Raw genomic sequence first — 15,981 nt, 5'->3', positions numbered from 1 at the left:
CTGTTTCCGATCATCAGAATCGGCAAAACAGTTGGAAAGGCCTATTTCTGACACTCTGCGACCCCTTATGCCCCAGTCGAAAGTGGCACATTGCCAACGGGAAATCAACTCCTCAGAAAGGCTAAATTTGCATAATCTTTTACAACAGTTTTGCCTAACTTTTCCCTAATGCTATGATGTCTCGACAAGGAGCACCCTTGCAAGTTCTTGAAGTATAATACTTGCATTTTCTGTGTTTCCCAGTATAAAATTTCTTCATTTTTGCTTTTTTTGCAGCACTCTAAGCCAAAAAGAAGAAATTGAATGGGACATGCAAGTATTATATACTTTCAGAACTAACAATTGTGCCCTTGCCTTCTTAGGCAGACTTAGGAAAAGCTACTGTAAAAGGTGGTGAAAATTTTACCTTCTTGAAGGGTTGATTCCCAGTCGGCAAAGGGCCACATTTCGACGGCGGCAGGAGGTCGAATGCAGCCCATTGGAGAATCGGGAAGCCGTCATCGAAAAGAGGTACTTTCGAGCAGTCTTCAAACAGCCGAGGGCGCAGAAAATGCGCCGGCGTCGCCACTGGAAAGTAGCCTTTCCGAGCAGTCGGCAAACAGCAGAATAGGTTTGTAGCAATGCAAAGAAGATCATGGCGGATTCCCACCAGCAATTTTGCACTTGGTACATAAGCCGTACATTTCCACAATTCTCAGTACGATTCAAGTGCCATATACAGGGTAAGTACCTGGTAATGACTTAGAAATTCTTGAAAGCGACCTAAAATAGCAAGGAAGCAGCTAATAATGCCCGTTAAGAATAATTCAATTAACACGTCTGTGGGCCTAATGTGAAAAGCTTATAGCACTCAGTACATTTTCCCCCTTAAAGCACATTTTTCACTACCAGGACCACTAGGAACAACACTGTTCTATACATTCAACCTTTGCTCGTTGCAAATGCTTTCTTCGAAGAAAAAATTCGCAGCAATCCGTCTGAATACGAACTTCTTAGCCTGTCGTTTTTCTATCAGCTATTTGAAAAAGGATCTTAAACGTCAATTTCAGTTTTTATTGGCGAGCATGTCCAAAAATCGGCGACTATAAACAAAGGAGTAGTCATGGTTTAATTTATCAGATTTACTGTTCCACTAATTGCATGTGAAAAAATCTTCGTAGTCGGCATGTCCACTTAGCGGTAACGTGTTTGCTGCAGCAAATATGTCGGACGCGGGTTGGTCAGCGTTTTTTTTTTTTTTTTTTTTTTTTACTACCAGAAATCTGTACGCAGGCAGCCGGATGAATAAATGCCTGAGTCTTTATTACCAGCTTTCGGAGGAACCGAATTAAAGAACCGCTAAACATGACCGATTTTCCGTAATCAAACTGAAAAGAAAACTAGAAAAATTGCTTTCTGGGAACAGTAGTGTACATGAGACGGTTAAGACGATTCGGCTAACTGCTTTCGTTAATGCGAATTCCACAAATTTCTGCTTAACGAAAGCAGTTAGCCAACTCGTGATAACTCTACCTCATGCACATTATTGTTCCTACAAAGCAAATTTTGGAATATTTTTCAGTTTGATTACAGAAAAATGACAAAATTAGCGGTACTTTAATTTGGTTTATGAGACCCCTTAACACACAGCAACACACGTGTTACGGTATCCATAGTCATTGGGGAGAAACCAGTGAAGGGTCGCAATATAAAGAAGTAAATAAATCTCTGTAGGTCTGGGGCCTTGGGAAGATCCCTACAACAATTGAAGAAATACCAGAAGCCTTAAAAATTTAAAAAATAATAACTGGGTTACCTTACTGAACATTAAGTTGAAAGAAGGAAAATAAATAAAATAAACTTTATGAACTTTATATAAATAACCAAATAAGACAATACACAACTGTTTATTCTTTACATAACCAAACTTGTGCATTTATTGTTATTTGATGCAAAGAGTTTCTGTAAAATTGTACTAAAAGGGGGGAAGCAATATTTTTGAAAAATCTTTTTGTAATTATTAACTTTATAATCTCGCCAGAGAACAAGCACCACTGTTCGCGCTGTCTAGCGTGTAAATTAAAGGAAGGAAAAATGTGACGAAAAGTGATTTTCTAAACTTTTTGAAGTACAAGGGTCACACTCCCTTTGGAAAATGAGATTTACATAAAATTTAATGATGTAAAAATTATTAATAAAATATTGTAATAAAAGGTATGTAGTAGCAGAGAGATTCAAACCGGGTCTACCACTCACCGCGCTGACATTTTCTCCCTGGAGTACGGATTTCTGCTTGGAAATAGTATTTTTTTGACTGTATTATACAGGGGTGCAGCCTGTATACCGCCATAATAAGTATTAGTATTTATTAAGTATTTTTGCCATAATAAAACGTTGCGGGTCATATTTTTCCACTCTATTATGAAACAACTATTCACAAAAAGACAAAATCAAATTTTCACCTCTAGCAATAAGCCAGTCCTTGTTCTAAAAATCATCCAAACTAACCTAACCTAAATTTAGGTAATTACTGCTGTATCTCAGGACCAATTTGAAAATCGAAAAAAAAATGTACCTAAACATACTCCAAACGGTTAAATTTGGTTGGATTAGATTAAGTTACGTTCGATTACGTTACACTAGGTTAGAGGCATAAATATTCCAGTGCAGAAAACAAACCAACCTATGCTAGTTGGTCACTAAAAAGCACGAAAGCTTTAACCTTGAGTCAGGGCAGTGCGATGCTGGTGAGCCCGGGCGGTAGTACGGGAGTGTGTCCGAAGGGAGCAGGTGCTTCAGCGATGGTGGGAATATGCGTAAGCGAGAGTAATGAAAACATGTGGGCTTTGGTAATCATACATATTTCAATATCACTTATTATGGTTTCATACTAGTATTGCTTTTGTACACTGCGGCATTTTTCACCAGTGCTCTGTGGGTGTAGTAAGACAGTGTTGCAACTAGAGGAAAGAAACGAGCTCGAGAGCTTTGATTGGACTAACAATTCATTCTACTTTATTTTACTTCACAACAACGAATTTCCAGTTGAATTTGTCAACTTCTAAAGTATGACGTCGTTACTTAATACTTTGACCCCCTTCTGCTCAAAAACACAAAACGCGCTTTGTTGTGTGTTATGGTATACTAAGGACTAACTATTCCCAAAATTTCAATTTCTTTTATCCAGGTCCATTGGAGATATTGGACAGTAAAATATGCCAAATTGGCATAATTTCCTAACTTCACGATTTCTTTTTTCAGACCTTTAGAATTTACAGATCTGAAAATTTTTGTGTATAAACTTATGACCCGGGAGTACATGCACACACAAATTCAGACCTACGTTACTTGTTTCCTCTTCTCAAACATGTCTTAAATATAGAAAAGTGTTGCTACTGTAGACCCTGATTTCACCTCTTTCAAGTGGTTTTACGAAAAAATGTTAAGAAATCAAAGTTTTAGGTCTGCACGAGTTGGAGACGTCCAGCAATTTTCAATTTGGTAGGACAAAAACATCCTGAGATATTCAAAACAACGTAAACGCCTAAAATCAAAAAAACAAAAACGCAAAATGGCGGCGGCCGTTGCGTTGCCATGGAATGTTACAAAAAAATAAATAATTGTAGTTTGGAAGTACCTTGATGTAGGGTAAAAATTCACGGAAAATTAATTTATTTTTTGAAAAGGTCGAGCAGCAATTTTTCTTTTTTTTTTCGATCACTTAGCATCGATTGCCCCCTATAACGACTTTGGTTTTCTTCTCAAAAAATGTTTTCTGACAAGTTTGGTTTATGTAAGTTCACCATGTATACGAGGTATGCTCAAAAATATGCTCAATGTTATTACAAACAAAGTAATAAGCTTATGTGGATTTGATTTAATATCCTTCAAAGTACTGTCTTTGGCTAGCAATGCAATTATATCGGTGAATTCATTGCTGTAACTATTTCTTGAAGATTCTTTCGGAAATGCGTTCAGCTCCTCTTTCGTGTGAATGTCAGGAATGGTGTTCAAACGTTTTCCTTTAAACACATTTTTAATTTTTGGGAAGAGCCAGAAGTAGCTTCATGTTCTATCTGGAGAGAATGATGGATGTGAACAGAGCAGAATATCTTTTCACCAAAAACTGCAGTTAATCAGCGAAAAGTTGGGGAATGAATTTCTCACTCACTCTTATCATTCTCAAGTCGTCAGTTGAAATGCTTTTTACGGACCCGTACGAAATGTTCAGTTCTTTGGAAAGCTCTCAAATAGTGTTCCTCTGTTTTAGGGAACAAGTTTTGTCACTTTCTGCACGATTTCCTATGTTTTTGAGGTTAATGAGCGTCCCGAACGTTCCTCGTCTTCTACCGACTCATTTCCGCTTTTAAATCGCTCGTAACACTTGCAAACAGTCTTCAGAATTACATTATTGCCATACGCCAATTTCAATATTTCATGAGTTTCTTTGGCGCGTTTTTTACAATAGGAAACAAAATTTAATGTTCAGTCATTGTTCGAAATCCATGATGTGCGACAGACATGGTAAATACAACCTTACTATAGCGTGTCTGGACGCTGACTGCAAGTCACAACATGTTCCAACTTGACACTGCCTGTCTCAGAGGATCAGGCTATCAGAAAAATTACATCAAATGGTTATAGAGTCAACAGTTGCAAGTAGAAAAAATAATTTACCGTATTTTTTGTATTTTCATTGATATATAGTTCCTTATGCTGTTACAGTAATGTTTTAATGCAGTTATATATAAACAAGTGAAGAAATAATAACTTAAAAATCACTAAATATAATATCTATTAATTAGAAGTAAACATATTTGTAATATAAGCAACAGAATACTGCCTAGAGTTTGGATTTTTTACTTTTTAAAAACATTTCCAGTAATAATTATGATAACATCCAATATTGCATTATAACACTGCTACATTTAAAGTGCCATTGACAATAACAAGAAAATATACCTTCTCTTTCCCATGCAAGAGTAATTTTGAACAAAGCAATGGATAAAGCAGTGTATGGGGTTAGAGTGGACGACAATTTTCGGTGAATGTCCCACGTTTCATAATTGCCAAATTTAAACAAATGGTCTGCCTGTGACATTAAAATCCATAATATCGATGCAACTATTACAGCAGTTGTTCCTGTGGAAAGAAGATCAGACAGAGTTACAACTGAAACAAATCATTTCCAGGGTGAATCAGAGGAAACGCATGTTTTTTAAACCGCTAATGCACTGTAAAAAATCGTTGTGTTATTTCAACTACATGCCTATGTGTTAACACGATTGTGTTAAAATATAACACAAACAAATGGTTAAAAGAACTCACTCTCCATTTGGAGTTGTGTGTCAAATGCCGGTAGTTGAAATGACACACAACCTGTGTGTTAAATTAACACAAGTGTAGAATCTTTGGTGTTGTTTTCTGCTTAATTGCCAAATATGTTGGGCATCTAATTATAAAGGCTTATGAATTGAAGCTACAGACAAACACAGTAGAAAGAAATACTTACACAAATCCAGGTCTACGCAAAATTTCATCTCCAACATTTGGTGCATTTATTGCTTCTTTTTCAAAACGATTGTGTACTAGAAGCAACAAACGCATCAACTTTATTAGATGGCAACTGTCGCTGATCATTTGAAAGTGAATATGGAGGAGCTATAAAATAAAGTAAATAGACAGTCGTCATTTTGTTATAAAATTACATGGCGAGCAGATTTTACCTTATCTCGAACGGTTATTGTCGAATATACGCGGCTTAAAGAAGCACTCTGATTAGCCAAATTCAAAAGACCTCAACAATTTATCACCTGTACAAGTGACGTTTCTTTCATTCCCTCCGTGGCCAAGTCGGAAGAGCACGCGGGTAGTAATTGAAAGGTTGGTGGTTCGTGCGCTTCTCCCGCCACTGGAGTAAATGTCTTCACTTGTTTAAAGTGCTTTTTTAGACTGATCATAATGTAAACACATTACGCGTATAGGCGATTTAACATATTTTAAGGGAGTAATTTTGTGGTTCATTAACGCTTACGGTACGGCTCAACAACGGCTGTGTGTTAAAGACGTAACACACCCACTGTGTTAAATACCAACACAACCGGGTATGTGTTGAACTAACACCGCATAGTGATAGTCACGCTGGATCCACTGCCTTGTGTTAAAATTGAGTTGAATTAACACAACCATTTTTACTGTGTAGTCGGCAACGAGTCGGGCTATTGATTTTGAGCGACCGTTGGCCGACAGCGCGGACAATGCAGTTTCAGTCATTATGGAACGTTGGAGCGTAGAGTACCGTGTGTTTGCGGTCGAGCAGTTCTTTGGAAACTATGATCCTGTGGTCACGGTTCAACGTCTTTTCGATAGGTTGCAGCGTTCAGTAGTAATAGACTATTGATGAAAAAGAAAATTTGAGATAATGTAAAATGCGATAAAGCGAACGACGTGACATAACCAGCGATACAGCCTGTTGCCTAGTAGGTTCCTTTGGACTAGCAAGAACTTCCCCTTTCACTCGGTTTAGGTTTTCCGAGAGTTCGAACTGAACCGGGGAAGATCAGGTGATTTCATTTTCATCACAGATCCAGTACTTCTGAACGCTGCAACTCATCGAAGTATAGTGTTTCGATCTGGGACTCTACCTCGACATTTGACATTTACCTTTCGAGGGAAAAGATGTTGAACCGTCACCACAGAATAATTATTTCTAAAGAACTGCTCAACCGCAAACACATGATGCTCTACGATCCAACGTTCCAAAGCAACTGAAACTGCATTGTCTGAGATGTCCTCCAACTGTCGCTCAAAATCAATATCCCTGCTCGTCGCCGAGTACTGGCGGTTTAAAAAACATGCGTTTCCTCTGTTCTACACTGTATTAAATAATTATTTCTATTAGTGTTCTGACAAAAGTTAGAATAGGTTTCTCTCTCTCTCTCTCTCTCTCTCTCTCTCTATATATATATATATATATATATATATATATATATATATATATATATATATATATATATATATATATAATTTCAAAGATGAATAAAATACTGAAATTATAAAAAAAAATCACAAACAGTGGTTTAAATGTTATATTTGAAGAGGATATTTGCCATTTTGAACATTAACTTATATATTCCAATGTCATAATGCTTGTTTTTTTTTTTTTAACGCAAACTCAACATAATACTAAAGTAAAGATACAATTAAAATTTACAAACAGTACTTATATTTAAAGTAATATATATTTTGGTCGCGAAGTATTGAATGAGGCATGAACTTATCATCTAACTAGTGTTGATCAGTTATTAATGTTTTCTATTGGCGCTGTGAAACAAAATAAAATTAAGCACTTTACTTATGTAGAATGTACTTCAATCGGATATAGCATTGTAGTATTATTAAATAGCATCTTTCCAATTTAATCGCTATTTTGAGACAACTCTTAGAGTAAGAAAAATAATTTACATGTCCAAATAACTCTGAAACTATATTTTTAAGTATTTGTTGAGTTGAGTTGATTTTGAGTTTAATCCGTGGGTCTACTGATTAACGTGGAATCCAAACCACATGATTTAAGTATTTGTAAAGTTTATAAACACTAAAAATGTCATTTCAGGTTATATTATCTTACTTCGATTTTTCTTTTTTCTATATACCCAGTGGCGTATTTAGGGGGCTTTCGGGCTTACCCCCCGAAATTTTACTTACTATAGTAAAGTATATGAAATATCTTGCAGAATTTTCATACTTTCATTCGAAGCCCCCCCCCCCCGAAACAAAATCGTAAATACGCCACTGTATATACCTATATCTAAAATTCCGAAGTTACAAATATGTTCTGGTTGCCATATTAGCTGGTTTTAATACATTTTAGTTAGTACAATAACTAGTTCTAATGCAGTAGTGAAATAGTAGCCTATACCTGGTTTAATGAATATATTATACGATTTGTTCTTATTTTCAAAATTTGGTTCCCAGGTGAAAGGCGAAGCAGTAAGAAAATGAAATGAAATCTTTCAGTTTAACGTACAACGCTTATGCTCTTCAGGCTAAGGAAAATGATGACTAAACCAAGTTAATGATGATGGAAGAAATGGTGAAATGGAGAAGTGGGAGGAAACGGGAGTCCCGAGAAAATCCACCGTCACGATATTATACAAACAAACTTTCTTGGCCGAAAATCAAACCAGGAACCTCACAACCAGAGGTAAATGCTCTACCCCTGAGCCACCGTGTCCCCTTTCAAGTAGTAATTAACGTATGAATGCCCCTGATACATATATTTGTATAATAGATCACACAATGTATAACCTCTTAACATCAGATCTATTAGACGCCACATTTCATCGTAAAGTAAGTTGGTCACGAAATATATGGGAATATTTGAAACGAAACTAAATGTAGGTTACTACTGGGGCAATCCATGCAAAGTGATCGAGAAAAAAGAAAAATTGCCTCTCGACCTTTTCAAAAAATCTAATTTTTTCATGAATCTTTATCCTTTATCAGGGTACTTCAAAACCACAATTAATTATTTTTTGCAACATCCTATGGCGACGCAACGGCTGCCGCCATTTTGCGTTTTTCGATTTTAGGCGTTTACATTGTTTTGAATATCTCAGCATGTATTTGTCCTACCAAATTGAAAATTACTGGACGTTTCCAACTCGTACAGAGCAAAAACTTTGATCTCTTAAAATTTTTTCCTAAAACCACTTGAAGGGGGTGAAATCAGGGCCTTCATTAGCAACATTTTTGGACAGTGAAGACATGTTTGGGAAAAGGAAACAACTGTCGTAGAGGCCTGAATTTATGTGTGCATGTAGTCCGATGTTATAAGTTAATACACAAAAATTTACAGACCTGTAGCTGTTCCAAAAGGCCTTAAAAGAAAGTTGTAAATTTGGGGAATTATGGCAATTTAGCATATTTCACTGTCCAATATCCCCAATGGGTCTGGATAAAAAATCTGAAATTTTGGAAATCCTAAATACGCCATTATATTATTATTATTGAGTACAATCTTCCATGATTATACACTTAGGTTAGAAAAGGTAGCATAATACATGGTGGCCCAAAAGTAGAAATATAGTCCTGCATTGGTCAAGTATGACATTTAAGTTTAAGATAATTAGTTTATTTGCTTCGGTCTGTTGTAAGCTTAAAGTATAAATTTAAAGAAATTAAAAACAAGTAATAAAGAAACTAAGTTAACATCTGAATGGCTAACAATAAGTAGATGATATAAAGTGCCATTAACTGATCAGTACGGGTCTGTATATCTACTTTTTAGCCACCCAGCATAATGGATAATAATGGTGAAGTGGCAGAACTTGCAGAAACGGAATAACCCCAAGGAAATGCACGAAAATGGTGTTTGTCCCCCTCAAAGCTTACTACTTTTCCAAGTAGTATAAATTTCTTTACAGTTTTACATTCCACTAACCTTTCACAAACGTAATGAATAAACACTCTGTCAATAAGGTTAATAGTTTTTACCCTCCTTTAACAGATGCAATATAATTTTAGTTACCTGTTGCGCAAATGCTGCTTACAGCGAAAACGAATATTGTCGTACAAGAGGTGTACAGAAATAATAAGAACCATATAATTGACAGGCTAGTGTCAGAATTTAATCCATATTTCAAGATAAAAATCATTGAAGTAATAATTACTAAGTCCAGAAATAGTTTATATAAAAACCACATCATCCATTGTGCCGAAGATTTTAGGCCCATGATCACCATAAATTCCTGAAAAAGATTTTGTAATTGTATATTAAGCAGTACTAATATTTTCAGATACAATTAAACTGCACAATATATTTAATTTGCCGCATGTTTATACGTACCCCTATCCTCCTAAAACTCAAGCATTTATTTGTCAAGAACTTTTGATGAAATTTTGTATATTAGATAACAATAGACGCAATAGCATATATTTAAAAAAAAAAAAACATTTTGTTATACTGCTTTCCTATTGACCGGTAATGGGTCGAATTGTATGCAGTACTTTGGCTCTCAAATTGTATAGAATACACAAGGGAAATTGTATATTTCCCTTCGTAATATAAGCATAAAATATGTAAATCATTAAACTTGAAATTTACTGCACTATGTTTTATTTTCTGAGAAATTATTCAATCAATGTACCTGTATCAGATGCGTCCATAACCCCAATTGTCTTCTACCCGCCTTCAGCAGACAATAGAGCCACACCAGCTTCCTTTTTAGCAGTAATTTCGACACTTCCCGAATACAATAACCGAGATTCGGGTATGTTCTTAAATATTCATAGCCATGACGGGCGTTCGAAAAACGTATTTTATGCAATACGTAGGGCCTCAGGGAGCCATATATAGGGCATCCTTATTTAAGTATCGACAAAATGGCTTCCAGATATCGTGATAGCTGTGAATATATTGAATAATTAGCATATTGGACAGGCGACAACGAATATTCCTGAAGTTTGGGGATTTGGCGTGGGACTAATGACGTCAACGAATGTTTCGAAACGTTGACAGAATTCTCAGACCACGACTAGTAACTTAAAATGATCTCACCAAGGTAAAATGTGGACGAGATTTGGAATTTATTTTTTTTTATATAGAGAGCATTCGCATTAAAATCCGTAGAAAGCGAACTACAGAAATATACAATGGAGTGGATAGATGTACATGCATTAGGTTGAAAGAATAGTCAGTTTCGCAGAACAAATTTTCAACTTTTCTTCTTTACGGAAAATCAAATAAAAATCATCAACTAACCTTTCCGTTCACAAACAAGTCAAGTCATCGGTTATAGGTATTAAATATTCTAATAAAAGACTCTTATAATAATTTCAAGGCTTGATGTTGCGTTATTATTGTTCCAAATATACTTAACGCGAAATATAATACTTATGGCAATATAGTTGATAGTTTATACGACGAAAACGTGTGGCAATACCATGTGAACATCTTATTAGCAATTTCAAGAAAAAGGTAACAAGAAAGAGTATTTTCAAACTGAATAAAGGAAAAGAAAATCTGAATAACGAATCTAATGACAACATTGTTCTACTCGTGAATTTCTTGACATACATATATCTTAAAACAAAGAGTACAACAATATCACTTCGTCACATCGATAATTATACTTTAACGTCACTATACTAAAAACGAATAATCACAATAATCATATTTTGGTAGACACAAAAGTACTGTCTAGCATAACCGAAATTGAAGAATGACTGTGATACTAACAATTTTCTCCTATCAGTAATTTCAAGACAGAGATTTATGTTGAAAAAAGATATAATCAATGTGTATAAGGGAGAAGTGCAATTCAAAAGAATACGTGGAGATTAGGTGAGAGAGAAACACTCCAAGGAGAATAACTGAAGTGTTAACTATATGTTCAAGAGTATGAGGTTCTGCATGTACTACTGTTGATGATACTTGCATTAAAATCTGTTGTAGCTTTAAAAAAAAGTCAATACAAGAAACTGTAAAGCACGTGGGAACAGAGGAACAAACCATACTTTGACTAGAAATGCAACAAATTAGCAAAGAAATTGGAAAATGGAAATTCGCATTTGATATAATTCCGAACGATATAAGCGCATAGGATTTCAGTAGATCAGAAGAGAAAATTTTAAAACTTTTTGAACAAATAAACGCTACTTTTTGAAATATGAAGTAATTGAATTTAATAATAACAATAAATCAAATGTTTTTGGTACATATATAAGAATACCAACGATTCAAGGAGAATCTATCAACCAGAAGCAAATATATCTATCTATCTATCTATCTATCTATCTATCTATCTATATATATATATATATATATATATATATATATATATATATATATATATATATATATATATATATATATATAATTATAATGCACAAAGATATGCATAATGTTTAGTGTAAATGAAAAGATTTCTTTCAGAATGGCCAAACACTAAGTATTAATAATACTGATCGTGCAGACAGTAAAAAGATTTAGATAAATCTTATTTTTCAAAGCTTATACAGACATAAATATCAATTGCTGTGAAAAACCAAATAATCACATATATTCTGGTTGGTCGAAACTCCAATGAGAGTTAGTCTTATCTGGAGGGAAAAATATTTAACGGGATACACAAACTCACTTTTCTCTTCTGAACCAAAAAGAAATTGCAATAAAATTGGAAAGAATCAATCATTATTCCAATTTACAAGAACGATTATAAACCCATTTGTATCTGCATTACCAACGTTAGATATACAGTAATTGATAGAATAATGAGTGTAAATCCTAACACGTTGTTGTCGAGAAGTTGGAGAAAACCGAATTTTTTATACCAAAATTATGATGGAGTACAGTAACCAGTTAGTCTATTAAGAATAAATTTTTAATGAAATATAGTTAATTAAGCTTTCGAATGTGGAAGTTCTAGTATGGACCACATTCAATTGTTGAAATAACACATTATTTTAGTATTACAGTACAACCCCTCAAATCCGAACTGATTGGAGCTGAAACCTGTTCGGATTTCGGGGGGTTCGGATTACCCGGAAAATAATATTACGTACTTATTTTCTAATCTTCGACAGTTAAAGATAACTGGCTTCAAGTGAAAAATCAGTGTTTATTTAATCTTGTGTTGTAATTTTTCGTGTGAATCGTAATCCAGTTAACCTTAAATGCTTTCATTATTTTGGATTTTTTGAAATGCATAAGTATACGTAATCTATTTCCTATTTTATCTAAACTTAACTGTATTTTATAACGTTTTGAATAAGCATTAAGTCTTAAAAATGTTAAAACCTTAAAAAAACTAAATTTGTGTGATTATTTTTTTATTTTCCAGCTGTAGTTAATTTTTTTCCTGAGAACGTGTTCGGATTTGCCGGGTTTTCGGATTTCCGGGGTTCGGATTTGAGGGGTTGTACTGTACTGCATAGGAGAATTTACATGGTCAAAAGCTTTTATTTGAAGAATTTATTTTCTTCAGATTGTACAATATATTTATAAAATTATACTTACCTTCAACCCGTTCCGTTTCTCTTCAGTAACTTTATATACAAGGAATATTACAGACGCCAAATAACCCATATGGAAACCCCAAACGAACCAATCATATTGAATCTGCTTCCTATGTATCTGTAAGAATACCAATTAACTTTAGTTATTTAGTAAGTGCCGTAACTATTTAAGTCTTTAAAATTGTTCCAAGTTACTTTTCTTATGGTGGTGCTCTTTAACGTTTGTATACTCGAAAATGCACTATCTTTGCTTTACTCTAATAGACTAAATCAAAATCGAAGGATAGATAAATTAAATGAATACGAGTATTACTGTTTTCAGGAATTCGTGCTCGTTTAATGGAAATTGCCCAAAAACTACCGAGAGAAATAAATAGAAAATTTTTCTCATTAATAAACAATATATAAAATTGTGAAAGATTAAGTATCATGCACCAAACATACGGCAAGTTTATTAAACAGTTTTATTTCTCTAAATGTAAGGAATTCCGAGATATGGGTATCTTAGTGAACAACCTCCACAGGAGTTTTATGTCAATCTATTTTAAATTGGAAAACACACTGAAACAATTGAAGCCGTGACTTCCATAACCACACAAGTCCAGCTTAAGAGATATTGAGGAAATCAATCAAAACTGAATATATCTTGGGAATCATATTTTCCTCATACTTTGCTGAATAACAACTTTCACTAAGTATTAAAATAACGAGTATTACAAGAAACTTGTCTATAATAAAATAATGAAAATGCTGGACTATGGTATTATTGGAACTCGTTCCTCTGTAACGTTGGTTTTAGATACTATAACTCTGATTTGGAAAAGGAATATACTGATGTCTACAATAATGTCTGGAAATGAAACAACAGTCACTGTTCATAAACCCTGTCTTCATTTTCATAATAATGTAATGCAACAAACATCACATTTAGTTTACTCATATCTTTCCTTAATTTAATCATAATCTCACACTTCACTTCCTGATTCCTCATACTGGGAGTCTGATCTTTACCATACTGGTTAAGAAGTCTCTCAAAGTAAGGTTGTTCTGTAGGTAAAATTGAGGATAGGTATTTCTGAATATCACTGGATTTAGTAGCTTACAGGGGAATTTCATCTCTATATACTCTCTCCAAGTTTGTCTCATCAATATTTGCCTATTTTGTCATCATGAATGTTTCTGTAACTCAGCCGCTCGATGTCTTACTTGCAGTTATGGGTTTTTATTTGTACTTAATTCTTCAACTACTCCATGCGGCGAATGTAAAACGTTGTGCTGTTATGATTCACAGCCACGCTAAAGTCGTGTGGACTGTTTGCTTTCCAGAACACAACAGGTCCAAGGATTTGTGTGCTAATGAAACTCAACACGCCAGGAACATGCGGGATCTGTGTTGATTTGAATGTCAAACAATAGGGCTCAGTTAGACAATTACAATGATGTATATATAACTCATATAGTGCCAAAAAGTTGACTTGTGCTGTTATAGAACTGGCACCTTCAAGTGTCTAAATTCATAAACGGAAAGTTTAAATACCAAATGGCTTAGTTTGGTTGCTTAAGGAACACCAACATATAAATATATTATTATAAATGCAACTCCTATTTCGCCACTTTTCAGGTAGATATTCCAGTAAGATTTGCGTAATTTGTATACCGTAAGCTAAGTTGCAACCACTTTAATATTTAGAATATCCATATAAAATAACTAAACAGGCATTTTAGTGTTTTTTATTTATATTAGATTATTGATTTGCATACACATTTCCTACCCAATAATTTTTTCTTACCATTTCCTACCCAATAATAACAATCTGAAAAACAATTTAACTCACATCCAGGTACTAGTTGCAATAGTGAAATATACATATTTCAAATCAATTAGTTTTGGACTTGCTATTAAAAATAATTAAGTACATATTTAAATATTTCTCGATATTTGACATAGACAAGTGAAAGCACGTCTTTCTCATCCAGGTCAGTATAATAATGTTAAAACACTTGCTGAATTATATTAATGCAGTTTAACTACGAAATTTCATGTCCTAAGTGTAAGAATTTTGAAGCTACCAATATTTTAATATAAGAATTACAACTTTATCCCTCTTTTGTTTCCTTCTACATGAAACATCCAAAACTGCAAAAATATATATTGACTTATCTATATTATAAAATTGAAAGTTACTATGTTTGTAACTTTCAATCTGTTGAACCAGATACTTAAAAATAAATAAAACTTAATAATTCTAGAACCATAGGACCGTTCTCGATTACATTTTCAACCTAGATGAAATTTACACCGGAGATGTTTTTTGTCATATCACTTTGACGGTATAACTTATGGAAGGAGGAGGAGGAGAGCTATTTAGAAATGATTTGTGTCAAATCTACAGTTTAGGAGGCACTGAGATGAACAGTGACGCTTTCGATGCTGTTTAAACCCAAAATTCAGTCCCGCAGCTTGGGAGAGCGAAGGGAGCAAGATACATAAAAATGATAGAAAATGACCGATATTCGTGCCGAATTTTTAGATTTCCAGGTCGCGGAAATTAACAGAGACATTTCTAATGCCGTTAAAAACCAAATTCAGCCCCGCAACTTAGGGGCAGGGAGAAGGAGATATATAAAAATGATTGAAATTAGCAGTATCAGAGTGAAATTCAATGTTTTCGAGGTCGCTGAGATGAACAGTGACACTTCCAATGCTGTGCCCCGCAACGTGGGGAGGGAAGGGGGATATATAAACATCATCATAAATGGCTGATATCAAAGAGCTCTTTACTATTAGTAAAAAGTAACTAACTAACGGAACATATTAGTACTTTTTCTTAATTTAACCGAGCAAAGCAGGTAATTGATGCTAGTTATAAATAAATATTTATATGCATCTTTTTTGTCTTTTCACTTAAAGTATTTCAAGATTTATATGTCGTACTACAATAATTGTAAACCTACTGATTTTCCTTCAAACATCTATTCTTT

General features: G+C 34.2%; 1 protein-coding gene across 1 annotated transcript in view; it reads right to left on the bottom strand.

The window, feature by feature from the left end:
- The window catches only part of LOC145691730 (phospholipid-transporting ATPase ABCA3-like), a 148,169-nt gene that overhangs the window by 113,558 nt on the left and 18,630 nt on the right, over positions 1 to 15,981 (bottom strand). Inside the window, exons 4-6 of the mRNA XM_081767061.1 lie at positions 13,001 to 13,117; positions 9,512 to 9,731; positions 4,942 to 5,121 (exon numbers count right to left, since the gene is read on the bottom strand). Coding sequence (XP_081623187.1) covers positions 4,942 to 5,121; positions 9,512 to 9,731; positions 13,001 to 13,117 — 517 coding nt within the window. The remainder of the gene's footprint in view (positions 1 to 4,941; positions 5,122 to 9,511; positions 9,732 to 13,000; positions 13,118 to 15,981) is intronic.

This window comes from Thermobia domestica, chromosome 8 (genome assembly GCF_964235325.1).
Source record: "Thermobia domestica chromosome 8, izTheDome1.hap1.1, whole genome shotgun sequence".
Lineage (NCBI taxonomy): Eukaryota > Metazoa > Arthropoda > Insecta > Zygentoma > Lepismatidae > Thermobia > Thermobia domestica.
The sequence above is the reverse complement of the archived record's forward strand: the minus strand, read 5'-3'. Positions and strand labels throughout refer to the sequence as shown.